Source organism: Scomber japonicus, chromosome 2, assembly GCF_027409825.1.
Source record: "Scomber japonicus isolate fScoJap1 chromosome 2, fScoJap1.pri, whole genome shotgun sequence".
NCBI classification, from domain to species: domain Eukaryota; kingdom Metazoa; phylum Chordata; class Actinopteri; order Scombriformes; family Scombridae; genus Scomber; species Scomber japonicus.
In genome coordinates, this window is record NC_070579.1 from 16,296,175 (window position 1) to 16,317,611 (window position 21,437).

The following is a 21,437-nucleotide window of genomic DNA, read 5'->3' on the forward strand; positions in this document are numbered from 1 at the left end:
GCAAAACAACCCATGTACATATAAATGTAGGACTATGGAAAAAAGGTATTAATACACCCTGGGGAAACTTGAACAATTATGAAATATGTATTTCTGGTTTGTTGAAGTCCTTATAAAAATATGTGCGGCACCAAAAAATGATTATTCTACAGGTTACAGTATATCTTCATGTGCCAACTTTTAGTATACTTTTATGGCTTATTAATTGTGTGTCAATTTCAAGAGTTTGGATGTATGTAAACCTCAACTGCCAAATATAAATGTCATTTTTTGAATTAGTGTTTTATTTACCATAGTGCAAACATTTTTTTTTAAAAAGGGGAAGAAGTTTATTTGATGTTCAAAAAGACATTTTCTACTACACATAGGGAAATAAAAGAACAAATGTCATCAAAATAAAAAGGGTGCATATTGTTTCAAGCAATGGAATGTGGTACAACCAACAGGCATAAATACATTTCAATTAAGTACTGGTAAAAAAATAGGACCAAAATCTAGACCAGCACAGCTGCAGTATTCAGGTAAGTAACGACTAGGCAGGCTTGTGAAGGAGCACTTCCTAAAACCTACTACAACCAGATCAGTCCATCAGAGTTTGACACAGTACATCATCACAGCCTGCAAAACAAACACAGACACCAAGACTAACATTACTGGAGCTGGCTGCCGCTCGCAAATTCTGAGTGTATGCTCTAAGTTGTCAACAGCTTCACAACTTCAGTTTTTTCCTGCGTCCACGACCGTCTGGAGTTCCCTCAGACTTCCGTTTCTGGGCCTAGGAAAAAACACAAAATTAATAGAGCTATCGGACATAGACCATTTTGTATTGCAATCTAATCTTTACATTATTCACTTCCTGTATGCTGAGCCGCTAGATTTTTAACTTACTGAGCCACCCTTTGGACCCCTCTTCTTTTTCTCGGCCTTCTCCCTCTCCTCCAGCTCCATGTTCTCTCTCTCTATCAGTGTAATCAGTGTGTTACATCGCCTTTGGAGCTCCTACACGCACACACATAAATCAAAGCATAATTTTAATCTTTAAAATGTTACGTTTTTAAGATGTAAAAACTTTAAAAGTACAGAAGAGCGCCAAAATTCACCATGGCAGTCCTGGATTTGAGGAACCAGTCAAAGCGAAACTGAGGTGAGTTACGGATGCACTGACGGAGCTCGTCGTACACGCTCTCCTTGTCAAAACCCAGCTTGTGGAGCATGCAGATGAGGAATCGGTCTTCCTCCTCTGTGTAGTTCTTGCCTTTGTTAGTGCCATAGGAGATTCGGAGCTGATGGAATGGGGCCTTATAGCGACCAATCTGGGCAAGGAGAAGAGAACCATATTGAGAGACCATTAACTAATTAGCAAGAGTGATGTGATGAAGAGACAATTAAGGGATCAGTGCAAGATTAAGAGTTTAAGTGTGTAACAAAAGACTTAATGCGATAAAGTTAGACATAAACCAGAAATTTACACCCAAATTAACTGCCATGTACCTTTGAGTCCAGTGCTTTCTTAATACTAATCCTTCTCTGAATCCTGGCCTCTCCTCTCTCTATCTGGGCCATGATCTTCTCAATGTCCTGCAGCTCATTGCAGCGCTCCCAGAATACAGCTGGAGGGACACAAAAAATAAAGTCACCAAACCTGCTAAGAAGCCAAACTTTGGGTTTATTTTCTGAATACAAGATAAAAGTGATTCTTTACCAGAATATTCCATGACTTCCTCTGGAGTTTTTCCCTCAACCTCTCTGGCAATGTTCTCAATGTCGTCTCTTCCCCACTTCTCGTTGGCTTTGATGAACTGGTTGAAGTCACGTTTGTTCCAAATTGTAAATCCCTACAATGAAGGCACGGTTAATCCAAATATACACAGTCAAGATCAAAAAACAAACCACTTTGCTTTGCGTTGCTGCATATTAATCAAAATTCTGGTTATATTGATCAAGCGTGCCTGTTGCAGAAGGTTCTCCTTCTCCTCCAGCTCCTCCTCTGTCAGGGCCTCAGCCTCATCAATCTTAGCCTGCTCCTCTTTCTGGACCTGGGCTGAGTTGGGCATGTCTGGGTTACGGGGAACCTAAAAAGAGTCACAACCACAGTCTGATTTAGACACATCTTTTCACATCACTCTTCCCAGTAATTTTAGAAGATATCACTCTTATATGAAAAACACATCTGTACCTTATAGCCTATGGTCTTTCTGTAGAACAGGATTTCCTTTTCTAGAAGCTCAAAAAGACGTGGAGGGAAGAACTGGAAGTCCTGGACATTTGGCTGCTTGGGAGGACGAGGAGCCTGGAAAGTGGAATCAAACAGATGTAATGCCATGACAGGGTAACACTTATATCTGAAGAGAGTGTTTGTAGATTGATGCGTCCATACCTTGGGTGCTTTGGGCTCACTGACGCGCAGAGCCTCTCTGAAGTATGCATCCACAGCATAATTAGCTTTCCTTTCTCTCTTAGGTGGCTCAATCCAGTTGGTAATAACCTGAATGGAGGAGGGGAACAAGGTTAAGGCTCAAACATTCATGTCCTAGGATGAGGTGATTAAGGACTCAATACTAGTGATGTGTAGCCTGTTTACCTTTTTCTTTTCTCTGTAGTCTTCTCCTTCAAATGTGTACACGCTGCTGTTCTCTGTGTCCATGGTGAAGTTTCTCAAAGAGCTCTCACCCAGGGAAGACAGCTTCTCCTTCATCTCCATAGTCTAGAGGATGATATGGTCAGTGTTTTCATTGGGATGTAAATAATGTAAAATTCTAGTACAACATATGTATCAGGGATATACTACTGTAATGCACCCAGACTCACCTTCCTTTCACCTTTCTCTAGGATAACATCAATGTCATCATCTGTGATTTCACTCTCTTTGGAGGCAAACACATGTGTGGCACCGTGACGGATGATGGAAAGCATCTCATCTTTGCCCAGCTTGTTTGCACTTGGATCCACAAGTCTTCCTGTTAAAATCAAATCAGAAGACGAATCAGTGGCTTGCCCTTCTCTTTATTCATCCAATATCTGTTATAATACGGATTTCAAATTCCTCTGAGAACCACTCTACACTGGTATCTTAATGACAGCTGCTAATATTTGATTAAACTTTTTTTTTTTTTTTTTTTTTTTTTTTTAAATCAAAGCTGATAGATTGGGTACCTTGTTGGATGACAATAGAGTCCAGGCGCAATTTCATCTCGGCTCTCTCCACAATCCTCTCTTCCACTGTGTTTTCAGTGATGAAGCGGAATACACGCACCTGCTTCTGCTGACCAATCCTGTGAGCTCGGTCCTGAAATGAAGAAGAAAAACAGATCAGTCAAGTCTCCCGCCTCTAAGACAACCAGTGTTACAAGTAATCAGTATATAATATTGTTACAGTAGAATAAGATATAGGAGAGTTCAGCACTTCAGAGTACTAACCATGGCCTGAAGGTCAACTTGAGGGTTCCAGTCTGAGTCGTAGAGGATGACTACATCAGCTGTAGCTAGATTGATACCCAGCCCACCAGCCCTGGTGCTCAACATGAAGATGAACTTGCTGCTGTTTGGCTCATTGTATGCATTGATAGAGATCTGAAACATACAAAAAATACATGAAAATTAAATGTCTTTTATGACTCTGATCTTTCAGGCAACAACATCTGATCAATCAGTTAATCTCAATCTACAGACTACTCTCTTAGTCTGAAGTAAGCATCATACCTGTCGCTCCTCGTGTGGGGTCTGACCATCCAGGCGACAATAGCCGTAGTTTCTCCACATGCAGTAGTCCTCCAAGATGTCCAGCATCCTGGTCATCTGACTGAAGATGAGAATACGGGAGCCTGAAAATAAAGGGAAGAACATATTGGTTGTCAATTAAATGTATGGAATAACTTAATGACCACTAACCCTAACCCTAACAAGTTTCAAAGTGATATTAGCATGTTTCCGTCCATTCTCTCTAACATTTTGTTGCCACTGGGTAAATAATGACCATAGGTAGGTGTAAACTTTGCCTAAATTAATTACTGTACATAAAGACAGTTCCAAAAAGTCCTCATCTACATACCCTGTTGCTTCATCTTGGGGAGCAGCTTGTCCAGCACCGCCATCTTGCCACTGTTCACCACCAGGTGGAGATCCGTGGTGTAAGGGGGACCTGGTTCAGCTCCATCAAATAGGTATGAATGGTTACAGCATTTCCGCAGCTGCATGAGAACGTTGAGCAGCCGCATCTTGTCCATCTTACCCGCCGAGTTCAGAATATCAATGTCCTTCATCAGAATCTTTGTGTACCTGATGTGATAGGACATGACTTCATATTACACAAAACTGCACAAGCAAGTTAATATGTGCTTTATTAGCTGTGTAGAACAAACTAACTTGAGTTAAGCTTAATTTGGGAAACTTACCATTCTCGTTGCATTTTACTGAGACCCACATACATCTTGATCTCTTTTTTCGGGAGCAGAGTCTTCTCTACATCAGCTTTAATACGACGAAGCAGGAAAGGGCGCAGAACCTACAAATACAAACACATACAGGTTAAAGTTGTGCTTCAAACAAAGTAAGGGCAACACTGTGTAAAATAAATACAGATTAAATTGAAGCTTTATTGGGAAAAATTCAATACATACAGTGTGGAGACGCTCCACCAACTTCTGATCACCCAAGCAGTTGTTGGTGTCGAACCAGGAATCAAAGTCCTTGGGAGGGAAAGAAGAAAATTGAATAAGCACCAGAAAACTGAACATTTTTTGTCTGAATAAAGAACTTGAGTCCATTTTAAGAGTTGGCTTATACTATAGTGAAATATTAATCCTGTGCATTTCTAGACAACTCTTACCTCTGCTGAGTTGAAGACGTCAGGCAGCAGGAAGTTCAGCAGGGCCCATAGCTCGTGGAGGTTGTTTTGAAGGGGTGTGCCAGTCAGCAGCAGACGATTGGTGGTCTTGAATTCTCGCACAATTTCTGACAGCTAGGAGAAATTAATGTATTGAGCTATTTTGTGCACATTAAGCATGAAACATGATGTCGTTCTGGTGAAAATCTTCAAGTGCCTATTTCAGTAACATTCTGACCTTTGATTTCTCATTTTTGATCCTGTGGGCTTCATCAATGACCAGGTATCTCCAGTTGAACTTCTTGAACACGGCCTTTTCAATGATCAGCATCTCGTAGGATGTGACGCACACATCCCACTCTCCCGGCAGGAGGACATCTCTGATCAGGGCAGTCTGATATTGGAGGAAAAATGTTTTGTAACAGGTGTGGTTGTGTGGACAAAATGTATTCCCATTCTAAAAGCAATATGATGTATTTAAACAATAGAAAACATTACAATGTAGCATATCCAAACATGGTGAATATTTCCAGTTACACTTCCTTTTTCAGTGAATCATAAAATTCTGATAAAGCTTACCCTCTCGTCTCTGCCTCCGATCAGGCAGACTGCACGCAGTGACGGCACCCATCGCTTGAACTCATTCATCCAGTTGTAGAGGGTGGACTTCGGCACCAGCACCATGTGGGGACCAGGGATGTTTCTGTAGTGCTTCATATAACCCAGCAAGGCAATAGTCTGCAGTGTCTTTCCCAAACCCTGAAAAAGGTATGAAGAGAGAGAGTGTGTGAGACGTAGATGTACATGAAAACGTAACAATTGCACAATAAAAATACTTGGAATCCAACTCAAGGCGTGCAAATATGAGAAAGTACTGACCATTTCGTCAGCGAGGATACCGTTGATTCCATTTTCATACAAAGAGATGAGCCAGTTCAGACCACGGACCTGATAGTCCCTCATTTTTCCTGTTTTGACATCTAGACAAGAGACAAGAAAACGTAATCATCACTTATGTTAAATCCGTATATTCACCTGTGCTCATTGTGCCTTCTTCTCAAGCCTAAATAAAAACAGATAATTGCTTACAAGAAGGAGAATCATCGAAGCGAGTGCAGACGTTAGTAGTCTTGGTGCTCTCGTTCAGAAGCTCTTCATCCTCCTCTTGCTCTGTGCGGCGATGGCGATTGCTGTTAAACACAGACAAGGGCATAATGTGTCAGAATTACAATTTTAATCAACATCCAAAAATAAAGTAAGCAGTAGTTGTGACGTGGACTTATAAGATATCCAAAATACAGTAGCAGTGGGGAAACAACATTTGTCAGAAAAGAACAAAACAATAAGACAATGACAACTTTGAATCCTCTTCTAGTCTGTACGCCCTAAATTTTGTGGATATGTACTCACTCTCCGGCAGACAGCAAGTTCTGCTTCTCATCTTTCTTAATGCGAGGACGTCCTGGTTTCATCTTTAGGGGGGAGGTGGGGGTCTTCTGTGCAGCTGGTTGGATGAAATGAGCAAATAGCTCTGTTTGCTTCAACAGGTACTCAAATCTGTTGGTCCGGTCTGTTTGCTACGCACACACACAGGGAACAAAAAGGATTTGTTTAGTAGTTTATCAAAGAACATAATAATCTATCATATAATGTAAGCTATAGAGTAAAGTGTCCTTACCACTTTCTCCTCATAACCTGGAGCAGAATCTTTAGTTTTGGTTGAGGAGGAGGAGGATGCATCTTGGCCATCTGGCCCTGCATCTGAAGACGACTCCTTTCCAGCATCTGAGCAGTCGGACTTCTCCTGAAAAAGGGTGAAAAGAGACCTTTTCATTAGCCGTCTCCAACAACCGCAGAGAGAACCAGACAAGACAAAATGTTTTTGAAGGCCAGCTCTCGTGTGGGACCTGACCATTATGGACAGCATGTTTCACCTCCTACTTGAAATCCTGATTACTCTAGGCCTCTCTTTCACCTTGCAGTTTGTGAAGCAGTGTTGCTGCAGGTCTTTTGTGCTGCACTATAAATCCGTAGCTGTTTACCTTCTGCAATTTCAGTCTTCCCAAACTTTATTTTTGCTGCTGCAATGACTTCATCTACAGTGTATATATGTATTCAAAAGACAGATCTACACCACACTTTACATACATAAACTCATGTTTTATACTCTTCTTGTTGTTTATACTTGTATCTATTACATTGCTACTGCTATTTTAAATATTCCTTTTTCCTTTCCTTACTGCATTGTGAGGGAGCTGAAACCAAATATTTTTACTCTCTTATACTTGTGTAATGAGATGTAATAAATAGAGTACCTGAACTAGTAGTAGTAGATGTAACATATAAAGACACCCAAAATACTCCCAAAAAACATCCAGTTGTATTCCTTTTGTCTTTTACTTTCTTGTTTCACATTGTGTATTATAGATGCTCATGTATTATAATATGATAGTCTTTTAAAATTACTATACATATGTTCTTGTACTTCTGTTATAGTGAGACACTTAAGTTTACCTGCGTGTGAGTGAATAAAGTTTGTATGGTCTGATCTTATCTTAAACTTATTAACTTCAAACTAGGAAAAAAAACACTTCTTTTTATAAAGAATTGAATTTATGATTTTAACACAAAGAGTAGCTTAAAAAGCCAAGCTGCAGGCAGAGGCATCGCTTACAGCAGCATCCCTGCATAGCTGCACTGACCCACTGAAAACAAAGAGGCGGGCAGGATGGCTGACAGCGCTGTGCTGCTCTTCACTTGTTTCCACCGGTGTGCTTTTCTAATGTTATTTCCCCAAAAGTTGTGAAGAAATCTGTTCCCCTGTCTTTAACCTGAACCCCAACCAGTCATCGTCTGAGCTGAGGTGCTTAACTTGACCCCAAGTTTCTCTTATCCCCCACTTATTATTATCCCTGCTGGTCACGCTGCTAAACTATAACCATAAGGTCCTCATCACAACCGTGGATAAGGTGCTACAGGAAACATCATAAGTAAGGGGTATCTGCAATGGATCTGTGACCCAGGAGTAAACAAAAAAACACGCCTGAGGATTCCTTGTGCGGTGTGATCAATGGGGAGCTAGCGTGGGGCTAAGCTAAGAAGTAGGGGGCGCTTATGAAACAAGGCTGGCCTGGTTGCTGCTCTGAGCTGGGACAGAGCTACTGTTGTCATGAGCTAACAAGAGCGTCAGCCATTTTGACATGAAATAAGTTAGCAGGTAAACACAGGTGCTAATTAAATGTATTGAGGCTTTAAAAATAGACAAAAAATCTTAATTAAATGTCACTAGTAACACCTGTGTTTACCTATTTCACGTCAAATGGCTGCTATGGGAAACGTCTGTGATAGCGCCACGGCTAGCTCACTGCGTTAATGTTGACAAAGTGAAAGTTTTACATGAAGTTACAGCTGAGAGACTGGCGTTGTTAAAGAGGGTTTATACTTTTGTTTGGTAGCTCTGGGGTAAATGTGCGCGGCACTGAGAAGAGACAATACCTCCCTTTATTAAAAACATCTTTACCTCCGCTCCACCGGCTTCTTCAGGTTCCGTTGGCTCTTCTTCCCGCGGCTCCACGCAGTTTTCGCTCTCCGACATTTTTGTTTTGTTTGTTTTTTTTTACTTTAAATCAAAGTCCTTCTTCGATTCAGATGTAGCGTCCGTTAGTTGGTGTGATCCCGTGCTAAGATCCGGTAAAGATTGACCGAACTTTTCCCCCGGTATATGAGAACTGTCCGGTTATGTACAATGAAAGAGACTCCGTTTGTTCACACGGAGCACGCTCGCGCTAGCATGATTTTTTTGGGGGGACACCGGAGCGCGCTAACTGGTGTGGGTGTGTGTTATCGCGATAGTTGATGATGCTGCCTTCAGAGACTGTAGGAAATATGGGAATTTAGCATAAAATGAACAACACAAAGAGTTGAGATGTAATTTTAACTTGAGTATTTATGAAGAGGCAAAAAGCAGGGTTAGAAGTAATGCAACTATTTAAATTACTTAATCAATATTACATTTGATTATTTTTTTGATTACGTTTCTAATTTTCTATCGAATATTTTCAGCTGTGTGTTAGGGTTAGTGTACCCATTATCTATCTATCTGTCTAAATATCTAGCCAGCCAGCCATGGCGCTCTGGTCTGATTCTTGTGTCGTTGCTAATCAATAAAACCTGATCTTATCTTATCTCTAATGTGATGCTTATACATTTTTTGTATCTTAATAATTAGACACTGAAAAGGGAAGAGGAAAAAGTGAACAGTTTAAAAAGGGAAAAGATGTGATGATGTGCCCAAAACAAAAGACATCTCGACCTGAGATTTGTAATAGTGCAGATGGACGAGGAGTACTTGAACACAGCACAGGAGATGTTCCAAAGTGCGAAAACTGCTCAGTATTATCTTGAACAAAAAAATGACAACATCTTAAATACTTTAAATCAAAACGACTGAAGACATCGCTTACATATTTTCCAACTATAAATCAATAACAACAGAGCAGGCGGTCTCCTCACACACCGGGGTCCTACCAACGTCTCTGCTCACGGTAATGCCGTCACTGGGAGGTTCATCAGCTGATTGGGAGCGATCAAAATGAACCAAAATAACACTCAAATTGTATCTTCCAGCAGACCTTAAACAACGATCGACAGCAGAGGATATTCTGGTGGGACAGTTTTGACATGCTTGATTTGGGTAAGAGCAGATTTGAACGTGTCCAGGCTGTGTGTTGTCACTAAATGGCGTATTTATGCTAAGTCAGGGTAGCGTCTCTCAAGCTAACGTCAAACCTGTCTGTCGGCTTTGTTCATTTTGTTGTTGTTGTTGTTGTTGTTGAAGGGACGTTAATTTGTTAATTAATTAATAACAACTGGCGCTACGGAGGAGCAGGATAAATGGTTGTCATGTTTTAAATGCCAGAAGTGTTTAACAGGTAAAGCTCAGCTAGCGTTGTCATGCTAACAATACACACACACACACACACACACACACACACACACACACACACACACACACATACACATACACACACACACACACACACATTATTATTATGATTAGCCTCCCGAAGTCCGCTTCAGGAACTTATGAATACCACAATTCATATCATTCAACTATACTAACTAGTTTTCCACATACTCTTTAAACAGTTAGACTTTATACTTGACAATAAAAACAGAATACAGACGCACACATACATGTATTCATGAAACAAGCAGTTATGAATATGATTGAGATTTTTATTATTAGCCTCCTGAAGTGAAGTGAGTGGGTTACTATCAAAAAGGTAATTATAAATAATGCTGCCTATTCTCTAGGTCTGCTGCTGTTAGAAAGACTGACATTTTATAAATGAAGAAAACAATAACAACATGCCTTTTTATAAATGACCTCAACCAGACCTGGAACTTAACTATTAAAAAAAGATTAATACCACCATCTTACCTACTAACTGGTTTTCCACGTACTCTTTACACTTCATACTTGATAATAGAAACAGAATAGATTTATTAATTTAAACTTTATTTGTGTACACTTGTGCCACATGATAAATATTAGCCTCTTGAAGTGAAGTGAGTGAATCAAGAAGGTAATTATACATAACAACAACATGCCTTTCTTATAAATGACTTAAAACCAGATCAGGAATTGAAATATTAATAAATAAAAATAGTATTCTAGTTTCTAGTTTTCCACGTACCCTTTAAACAGTTAAACTTTATAATTGATAATCGAAGAATATAGACAGCTCCTCTATAGCAGGTGTGTCAAATTCATTTTAGTTCGGGGGCCACATAAAGCCCAATTTGATGAGTGGGTCAGACCAGTAAAACTATTGTGTAATAACCTACAAATAATATGTACTATATATAATGCATGTTATAACTTTACTATTATAAACCCTCTAGGGGTAACATGGTAAGAGATACGGATAACAATGTGTCCGAGCCCACTGAGGAAAAATTTGACTTGTGATGTGATTCAGATTTGATTCAGACAATTATCTCAGAAAACCAGAAACCTTGATTGTGAATGGTGAGTGAAAACAAGTGAGAATAATGGCACATTATATTGAAAAACTGGAATTACTTTTTTTTTTTTTGCAATTTCCACACTTTGCAAAGTTATCCAGTGGGCCTGATTGGATCCCTTGGTGGGCTGTTATGTTTGACATCCCTGCTCTATATATTTATTTATTTAATGTTTATTTATTTATTCCACACACCACAGCATTTATAGCCTATGAAGTGGTTTGCAATGAACATCCCATTCAACAATACAAGTGAAAAATTCTAAATCATTTTTTTTATATTTCTCCATTGGTAAGACTGGAAATCTCTTTTATGTAGTATATTTCTATTATATGACAGATATTGTCTATTACAAATGTAGAAGTGTTATACTTTGTATGGCTGCTCATGTGGAGAGTTCAGTAATCACCTTACATCAAATTTTCATCACTTCACATTTGCAAATATTTTGGAACAGTTTCAAATATGTGAGTTATTTCAAAGATCAAAGATATGTTTTGAAATGTAACTACCGTACACATTTCTAAGCATGATATACAACATTGCTGCATTCAGCTATGCTCAGGGTAAAAGAAATGAATAATTACAGAATATTAACATCTTATTTTGTTTATCAAGTTTTCTGTGTATTTAAATTTGGCACTGAAATGATTACTAGTCGATTGACTAAAATAAATAAACAATATTTGATATTTGTTTAATTCTTTCTTTATGTAATTTTAAAGCAGGTAGGTCTTCCTTTGTGTAAACACTATTACTGGACAGTAAAGGCCGTTGCATTGATTGACATATTGGCAGTAGGTGTCACCAGACAGCTTAACACTGATCCCTTGTGGCTAAAAAATGTGTTCATGTCCTTCAAGAGACAATATTCCTCAGTATCCACAATTATTTACAAACAAGTATCTGCAAATAACTCATATATAATTTGCAGGATGTTAAAATAAAAATAAAACACTGAACGCCTCAATTTATGTGTAAATATGCCATATGCTCCCACACTACTTGAGAATACACTTGATTTGAAGAAAAGGAAATGGTTACAGAGTGGAAAGTACTTATAAATAACAATATGGCTTCTTTCAGTCTATTATGCTCAAAGTATGTTTTACCACTCCTTTTGATATATTAAAGTTAAACACTTTTAAAAGATTCAGCATTTTAGTCTTTTGGGGAAAAGCAAATATTGTTAGATTTTTTTTCACATGTTTTTCCCACACTGAAGGTTTGGAAGTCTTCATTAACTCAAATTCACATGTTCAGTAAACAGCAGGTATAGATTTATATACTTCCAAAATGTAATCCTCAGTGTCTTGATTTTCACTTTAAAAAGAACCATGTTACATATATTTTGGAATTGTCTAATGTAAGATTTATTTTTGTCAATTTATTTTGCCTTCAAATATATATAAAGGTATTTTGTCAGTGGGGATTTTTTTGTCCTACTTGTTAATTTATACTTATTTTTTTGTCAGGTTGCTTGTTTTTATTAAATTTTTTACGAAATGTGTTGTTGTGTTTCAGTGTCTATTGACTTGTCTATGAATTAAAAAAGTCAAGAATAAGAACAATTTGGAAAAAAAAGTCTATACAGTCTGCATTCCAGTTAGGAAAATTTAGCTGAGTCCATGGTCTGCATTTGAGTGCTGACAGTGTTCGCTCAACAAATGCTGACAATGTTTGCTGGTTGAGGTGGAAAGGGCTCCATACACCAATCATGGACTGGACCAAACTCTTTGACGTGTTCAGTTTAATTTAAACCAATAAGTAATATCAGAAATGTGGCACCATATTTGAAGCAAGCATTACATGATTTCAAGTGTTAATAAATAATTTCCTCTACTGCTTTTTGTAGATTGTCATCATGGACAAGATTTTGGAGGGCCTCATCAGCTCCGATCACGCTGTTCCAGTGAAGAGGGCCATTGTGAAGAAGGTAGTGGAAGCAGCAGAGAAAGCAGTGACGGAGGAGCAGTGTCAGGCGCTGTTCACTCTCACTACTCGCCTCATCTTACTTGGTGAAGATGCCTTTCAGAAGCAGGTTGGCTTCCAGGTCCTGGAGGCCTACGCACGTTACCACCGCCCAGAATTTGAGCGTTTCTTCAGCAAAGACTTTGTCCTCAGTCTTCTCCAGCAGGGCTATGGCCAGCTGGACCGCAAAGACCCAGCCGCTATAGACTACATTCACTGCTGCCTGCGGCTGCTCATCAGCTGCCCCTCGGTGCTGGAGATCTTCAGCGTGATCCAGGTAGAGGTTCTAAGGATGGTGTGTGAACGTCCCGAGCCTACCCTTTGTGCCCACCTGAGCACCATGCTGTCAGACTTTGTGCAGTGCATCCCGAAAGACAAGTCAGGCATTTTGTTCTGCCAGCAGCTGGTGAGGACCATCAGTTACTTCCACTGCTTTGCAAGCCAAGAGCAGGAGCTGAGAGAGTATGTAGAGCAGGTGACAAAGGTTAGCACACTGCTGCAGAACATCTGGAAGGCTGATCCAGCTACACTGCTGCCCTCACTGCAGGAAGTCTTTGCCATCATCTCTTCCACAGGTGAGACTGTTTCCTTTGCAACATGGTTTAATGCGTGTGATTACAGTTTAGCATTAAGTGTCTTGTTTCTCTGTGAGAGAATTGCTGCTTGAGCAAAAACTGCCTTTATTTTTCTGTAGTTTAGAGACAACTTAAAATAGTTGTAGATGTCCTAAAGAAGCATTATAATCATACAAATGTGTCACAAATGTATTTGGATGTTATAAATACATTTATAGATGTTTTTCTACCAGTAATGGAAAAGAACTTGCATTTGGCAATTTCCCCTCTCTCATTGAATCTTGGCAGTTTTTGCATAATTGAACTACTAGGAACAGTTAGTTTGTTTTTCAGGGCTTTTATCCCTCTGCTTAGTTCTCAATTGTTTGGATGTTCATCCAACAATACTAGATATTATTGGTACATGGTTTCTTTTTACATTTTTTGAGGCAGTGGTCTCATTGCACACACTTTTAATTGCGATTCATTTCAGAATCCAGTAATTCAAAGATTGCATTTTCAACAGCAAATGTTGAAGAGCATATGTTGTAGAAATGTTTTTCAGAATTCATGCGAAAGTTAAAAAAAAAAAAACAACTGCATTTTTTTGTTTGATGAATGAATGTTAGAGAAGTCCCAAACCTAATATGTGCAGCATTTCCAGTGATTGAACTGTGTGGAAGCACAAACAAACAGCAGGCAGCATCTTGAGTTAAATACCCACACCAGCAGCATGCATCAGTCAGAGATAACATTTCAGTTATCTTTGTCGGATGAACCACACTTCTATCATTGCCGTTTAAAACTACATTTTAACATCTGCTTTTTTCACGCAATGGATTAAGAGATGCTGTCAAAATCCTGTCCAGGTGGTACATTTAGAAGATCCATACTCGGCTCCACAGATATTAACATTTTGTAGGAAACCATCAAAGAAAAGTTGTGACACAGGATATATTTTCTTAACACAGAAGTATTAAGTTGTCAAATATACACAAATGCTTTATCACATTTAAAGTTGGCTTACATTTGGCTCTGTGTGCAGCTTTAGGAAAACATTCATATTGAATCAGACTCAGAACTTGGATCCATAATTGGGGGGGAAAGAAACAGAACAGTACAACAAGAATAACTTACAATAAATATAATGTAACCAAAACAACAATCCTGCAATAACCTTTTGTGAAGTTTACAATTTTGAAATAATCAATGTTGATTAATCTTTGCAGCTATTTTCAAGTTGTGGTAGTGTTGTATTGGACTTCATTATGTTATAAGTTGTTCCTGTCTTTTTGTCCTCAGTGAAATTCTCACAATTGTAAGATTTGACTGGAAATGTACATGTTTCCTCACTTAATGTCCACTGGAATAATTGAGAGGCTATGCTTGTGTTAATATGTTCATTTTTATATTCTTTGTGCAGATCCTTCCTTTGACCCATCCATCGCCTTGGCCAGTCTGGTCCAGCACATCCCAGTCCAGATGATCACAGTGCTTATCAAGAGTCTCACCACAGACCAGAACGTTAAAGACGCAAGCATGACTAAAGCCCTCTGCAGGTTACCTTATACATCTTGTCATCTGAGATCATCTTTATTCTCTTAGGCTACGTTCACACTGCAGGCCTTAATGCTCAACTCCGATTTTTTGTTTGGCTGTTCATATTACACACAAATGTGGCCTGTCTGCAGACTGCGATGTGAACAGCTCATGCTCCTGAAGTGACCCGCATGCTCAGTTGATCATTAATGACATCACACACAGAACGGTGTTTACGGAAGCGAACATGGCAACAGCAACAGCTGGTTTCTGGTAGTCTCATTTATGGTCTAATGTTAAAAACAGTGTGTGGTGGCAGCCGGCAAATTTGTGAGCGGGAGAAGGAAAATGAACACTTTAATGATGTCATTATGCGGAGCATTAGCTGTGTGTTGCTGTGTGTTGCTCCAGAATAACGTCAAAGCAGCCTTAAATGCTACCTGACTGTTCAGATTACAGTCGCATTAAATGCTACCTGACTGTTCAGATTGCAGTCGCATTAAATGCTACTTGACTGTTCAGATTGCAGTCGCATTAAATGCTACCTGACTGTTCAGATTGCAGTCGCATTAAAACAAATCTGATATGTGTCCGATTCAGTACCACATTTGAAAGTGGCCTGAATCGGATTTGGAAATGTCAGATTCAATGTGACTTGTGCTGTTCACATTGTCAGAAACAAATCAGATATGGGTCACATTTGAGCGAAAAAATCGGATTCGGATCTCTTTTAACTGCAGTGTGAACGTAGCCTTAATATTTACTACATCTGTAACATATATAAGGAGGGGCACTGTTACCAATGTTAACAGTATTTTTCACATTATTTACACTCAGCATTTTCTTCTGTCTTTTTAGAATGATTGACTGGCTTTCCTGGCCTCTGGCCCAACATGTTGATACCTGGGTCATCGCTCTACTGAAAGGACTGGCTGCAGTTCAGAAGTTCACTATCCTCATCGATGTTACTCTGCTCAAAATTGAACTGGTTTGTAGTGAGAATTTCTCATTTTGGTTTGTTACTGACTTTTACATTTACAATTTCTTAGTTGATATAAATGTCTTAATTATTGCACTATTGTGTCAACCTTGTCAAGTAATACATTCTGTTTTGTTTCACCTATTATATCTTGCTTTACTACAAAGAAAGATAAATAGATGTATTTGTGACATGAAGACTTTTTTCACCTCTTTCTGTAGGTATTTAGTCGTCTGTGGTACCCCCTTGTACGGCAGGGGGCGCTTGCTGTCCTCTCTCATATGCTGCTCAGTTTCCAGCACTCTCCGGAGGCCTTCCATTTGGTAAGGGACCTCCTGCCTCCTCACAGACCATTTCCCTCTCATATGGCCACTTTATTGGTTTTCTCATTTTCTTCTCTTCTGGCTTAAATTACTTCAAAGCTGCATAGCTTTCTTTTCCCAGAACCCCAGGCCTTGGCACTGCTCTCCTGCTAATGGTGTGTGAAGCACTTAAATGCCAAGCAATGGCCCTTAAGTTGGCCAGTTTTTATTAGTATCGAAAAACATGAGTAGTCTTAAAAATACTTAGCAAATGAGACTGAACCCTCTGTAGGATTCCTTATGTGCAGCTACCCTCCAGCTGTAGATTTGTATGATTTATATTAGCAGTACCTTCAGCATCATAAATTACCTTAACATTTTCTCTTCTCTTCATTCCACACTGCTCCAGGTTGTTCCACATGTGGTGCATCTCGTCCAGTCCTTGAGGACAGATGGCCTCTCAACCAGCAAAGCGTTCTTGCTGCAATTCACTGAGCTCATACACTGCATGATGTACCAGTACTCTGGCTTCCCTGACCTCTATGACCATATACTAGAGGCCATCAAGGTAAAAGAGTGTGGGACGCATTATACTGTTAATGCATTATATGTTGGTATAAAGAAAACATTGATCACCAAGTGCAGCAAAAGATATTTTTTGGAGTACTGCACAAGTAATCACAAAGTTGAAGACATATTCATTTTAAGAAGGGGAAAGAACATATTTTTTGCCTTCTTGTCAAAGTTTGTTCACTATCTAATCTTTTTTGTCTCATCAGGATCTCCCAAAACCAGGAGAAGAGAAGATCAAGTTGGTGTTGAATCAAAGTGCCTGGACATCCCAGTCCAACTCATTTGCCTCGGGTCCACTTAGGCAAGCTGGGAAGTCGGAAACAGGCAAAACTGGCCTGGTGAACCTGGGGAATACTTGTTATATGAACAGCATCCTACAGACCCTCTTCATGGCCACGGAGTGAGTTGGGCACACAGACACACTCAATGAGCAAAGACACAAGTGCTTGTTGCACTGATAGTTTGCACTGTGAATATATAAAGCATAGATATGGACAGTCTGAATGTTTTTAACTTCTTTTTTCCTCAGTTTCAGACGGCATGTTTTATCATTACGTCTGAATGGTTCCAACACCCTAATGAAAAAGCTCCAGCTGCTCTTTGCATTCCTTGCACACACTCAGGTTGGTGTTGTACTGTGTAATAGAAATGATAGGATTTTATCACTGGTGAACAATAACAGTGGATGACACAATAATACTGATTCTATATGTATGCGGTGCATGTCTGTTTCCTACAGAGGGCAGCATACGCCCCCAGAAACTTCTTGGAAGCATCTCGACCTCCCTGGTTCAATGTGGGCTCTCAGCAGGACTGTTCGGAGTACCTCCGATTTCTTCTGGACAGGTACATTAATGTTAAAAGCAGATTGGATGAATCAATCATAATAGGATTGCATCAACTTTGTGTGTCTATTTAATAGACAAAATTGCTTTTGTTCCTCTGTGCCAAATGAATTAAATTAGGCAAAATGATACAACAGTGCACTGAATGCAGAATAGGTGTCACTGAATGCAGAATAGTAAATTGTTAATAAAATTATTTTGCTAGTAAGATCACAATGAACTGAAGGGGAACTACATTTTTAGATGTGAATGAGGGCTTGTTATCAACAAATATATGTGGTGCAACATCACAGCATTAGCACAAATGATAATAGATGCACAGTTGAATTTCTTCCCCCAATGTTGAGCGTCCCTGTCTCCTGATCTCAAGGTTACACGAAGAGGAGAAAACACTTCAGGTACTGGAATCAGCTAAGCCAAAGGTTGCCTCCCCTGTTGACTCAAGCAGCACAGACCCAACAGGTCAGACGTCTCCAGAGGAGGATGAAGAGTGCACTTTGACTCCAGCAGAATCCAAACCTGATGATGACAGAAGGACTGTGACAGAGAAAATGTTTGGCGGGAAGCTAGTCACAGGTATTCGCTGTATGCAGTGCAACAGCATCTCTGAGAAAGAGGAGCCTTTTACAGACCTCTCTTTGGCCTTTTGTCCCTCTGCCACTTCTCAGGATGGTGCTCAACCTGAGGGGCCCTCTGAGGAGCCCAAGATTCTTTGTCAGGGATCTGTCAATGGTGGCAGTGAAATTCCTGAGCCAGGCTCGGCAAAAACCCCAACCAGCCATGTCCATTTTGTGCCAGTGACAAATGAGCCTCCTCTCTCTGTGCCTGACTTGGTGAACTATTTCCTAGCTCCAGAGATCCTGGATGAAGAGAATGCCTATTTCTGTGAGAAGTGTAGCTCTCTCCAGCGGGCAGAGAGGAGCATGAAAGTAGTGTCAGCGCCTGAGTACCTGATCCTCACCCTGCTGCGGTTCTCTTACGATGCCAAATGCCACGTCCGCAGAAAGATTCTAGACAATGTCACCATCCCGCCTCTCATGAGACTTCCTGTTCATGACCCTTCAATGCCTTCAACATGTTCCTCTTCCACATCCTCCCCTCTACAAGTGGATTCTCCAGAGAGCAGTGAGAATTTGGCCAAGAAGCTTAAACCATCGCAGAAAGATGAGGAGGATGATGAAAACGAGAGAATCGATGGAGTGGAGCAGATTCACAGAGGAGGAAACGCGCTCGTCCAGTCAGTGCCCTATGTCCTCAGCTCAGTGGTGATGCATTCTGGTATATCATCTGAGAGTGGCCACTACTACTCTTACGGTCGTAACATCAATGGAGCTGATGGAGCACAGCATTCAGCCAATTGCTTCGCCCTCAAGGAGGATTTGGGGAATGGTCAGGCCGAGAGCAGCCTCTCCACTTGCTCAGCTCTCTCAATTCCACCTGAACAAGCAGACACACTTCCAAATAGTGGCCAGGAGGCAAAGGATTGGCTGCTGTTCAATGATAGCAGAGTGACATTCACATCCTTTCAATCAGTGCAAAACATTACTAATCGCTTCCCCAAGGACACAGCTTATGTGCTCATGTACAGGAAACAGGAGCTACCAGGGAAGAACATAAATGGGGGACTGATGACAAACGAAATGAGATTGAGTGCTGAGCCTCCACTGCAGAAAGAACTACTGGATGCTATCATCAAGGACAACAAGCTGTATTTACAGGTAAGCAAGGGGCAAACACAAATTATTCCACATGGAGGCCAGATATTTAAACAGTTGCTATAAATGAAACCAATAAATGCAGACAACATGTGAAGTGACATTAGGGTAAGTATTTGATATGCCACTAAAGGATTCATTGGCTATTCAAGATGAAACACAAAAACATCATTAACACCAACCCTCGGAAGTGTGAGGTGGTTATGAAGGCTGACGATTGTATAAGAGTCTCTCAAGTGGAAAGTCAGGGTGGGAAAACAGGCTATAGATAACTAAGAGTCTGCACTGTATATAGGATTTTTTTTTAATACACTTGAAGCCAAATCTGAACTGTCCTGTTAAAAGACGAGAAGTGTAATTTCACGAGTCATTGAACTGTGTTGTGTTGAGTTGACATTCCACCGCAAGTGACTAACGTAAATTACCTCTAGAGGGTGCTGTATCAATGTCAAGTGAAAAACTCTGATGCAGTGTCACCCACATAGAACTACACCATGCATAAAGTAGCTCTTTGCCATGGTATTGCTTCGGCAACTGTGGATGTTTTACTCTTGTTTTGCATTAAAAAAAAAAAAACTGACTTGGAAACATTTCTCTGTCCCTTCATGCTGTCAATAGGAACAGGAGCTCAATGCCCGGACCCAGGCTCTCCAGGCCCCTTCATCCTCCTGCTCATTCAAGCCCAACGGTTCAGATGACAATAACCCACCGGGGAGCTGCGGCCCATCTGGTGGAGGAGGAGGGGGAGGGGGCTTCAATACCATTAGTAGACTGGTCTTCTGAACCAAAAAAAAAAAGGCTGCAGGAAACCAAGATGAACTGACCCCAAGGGAGTCATGGACTGATACACACAGGAGTCTGAACTGTCATACCATAGATGTGCATATAATCGAATTAAAAAAATAGCACTGAAATGATCTTAGAACACACACACACACACACAAACACACACACATGCAAACACAGAATATCTGCGCTGATTCTGAACCTATATTTGATTTTGTTCACAGGTTTGATTGAAACAGTTTTTATACCACTGTTATAGGATTCAGCATTTAACCATTTTAATTTATTTAGATACTTTAGGTGGACAAGAGTCATTGATGCGAAGGTATTTTCTCCTTTTATGTAAAAAAAAATATGGCTAAACTTTGCTCTTATTAAAGTAACTTCAACAGCTATTAGTTTCCTAAAAAAAAGAAGGTATTTCCAGTTTTATTGATAAACATGTGAAATTGGTTCAGTCTGGAACCTTAAGATATTATCTGACTGAGTGTTTATGACATTACCTCACCTCACACAAACTACACACACCAACATATGCAAACACATGCATGTGCAGTGCACAGTACAGAACACATTCAGCTGTAAGATAAACAGACTTTTTTTGATTTGTCATATCTCTGCACACACAGCTCACAAACTTTGTTTACTTTTCTGATTTGCATGCAGGTTTTTCTTCATGAGCTGTGGTTGATTTTCAAGATATTTGGATCTTTTTTGATGTGTACTTTGGTGTTTTATAGGTTTCATATCACATGCAATAAATGTACATATGACTTAAAATATCATTGAGAATAATCATGGAATACAAAACCTATACAATATATGATGAATTGAAAACTATATATGGGACATTTTAAAGATTTGGGCATTTTCAATATGAATATTTAAAACAGTTTTCACACTATCAGCTAGTGTGAGCAACAGAGATGTAAATTGCAGAGTAATTGTTTAAACATATTTGACAGCAGTTTGACAGCATATTTTAATGTATTCCTCTAATTTGATCATTCAGGGAGACTGTAGTGTTCATGCTGGTTTCATGTGCCTTGTGATATTTAATGCAGATTTTTAAAACAGAAGTTGTCAGGATGTACACCTCAGCTGTACTGTGTTAATATCCATACTAGCTTCACTTTTCCCTACAGTAAAAGCAAATCTGCATTTGTTGTATTGTCTTACTTGACCAGCTGTTTTAAGGTAAAGTTATTTATAAAGTGCTGATTTGGCAAATTGATGGGCGGATGTTACGGACTAAACAATACATGTTATATGAAAAGCATGCCACTAAATTAAAAAAACAAAAGGAAGAGGAAAGGCAGTT

At 39.8% G+C, this 21,437-nt stretch overlaps 2 protein-coding genes across 2 annotated transcripts; one reads left to right on the top strand and one right to left on the bottom strand.

Annotated features, from left to right (window-relative positions):
- Positions 1–304: 304 nt before the first annotated feature.
- Positions 305–8,612, bottom strand: smarca5 (SWI/SNF related, matrix associated, actin dependent regulator of chromatin, subfamily a, member 5). Its single transcript, XM_053340782.1, has 24 exons — positions 8,343–8,612; positions 6,501–6,626; positions 6,233–6,399; positions 5,912–6,012; positions 5,702–5,802; positions 5,402–5,581; positions 5,061–5,216; positions 4,826–4,957; positions 4,617–4,685; positions 4,392–4,501; positions 4,049–4,275; positions 3,700–3,821; positions 3,418–3,570; positions 3,154–3,286; positions 2,809–2,957; positions 2,582–2,704; positions 2,378–2,485; positions 2,177–2,290; positions 1,950–2,072; positions 1,703–1,835; positions 1,492–1,610; positions 1,101–1,313; positions 889–999; positions 305–775 (listed from the first exon to the last, which is right to left on the bottom strand). The coding sequence occupies exons 1-24, from the start codon at positions 8,415–8,417 to the stop codon at positions 710–712; spliced, it is 3,111 nt and encodes a 1,036-aa protein (XP_053196757.1). The 5' UTR covers positions 8,418–8,612; the 3' UTR covers positions 305–709.
- Positions 8,613–9,307: 695 nt separating this feature from the next.
- On the top strand, positions 9,308–20,273 carry usp38 (ubiquitin specific peptidase 38). The gene is made up of 12 exons (XM_053340769.1): positions 9,308–9,366; positions 9,449–9,515; positions 12,708–13,398; positions 14,801–14,936; positions 15,775–15,904; positions 16,117–16,218; positions 16,607–16,765; positions 16,977–17,170; positions 17,300–17,393; positions 17,510–17,616; positions 17,986–19,333; positions 19,949–20,273. Exons 3-12 carry the CDS (start codon positions 12,717–12,719, stop codon positions 20,111–20,113), a joined length of 3,117 nt encoding a protein of 1,038 aa, XP_053196744.1. The 5' UTR covers positions 9,308–9,366; positions 9,449–9,515; positions 12,708–12,716; the 3' UTR covers positions 20,114–20,273.
- The last annotated feature ends 1,164 nt before the right edge of the window (positions 20,274–21,437 follow it).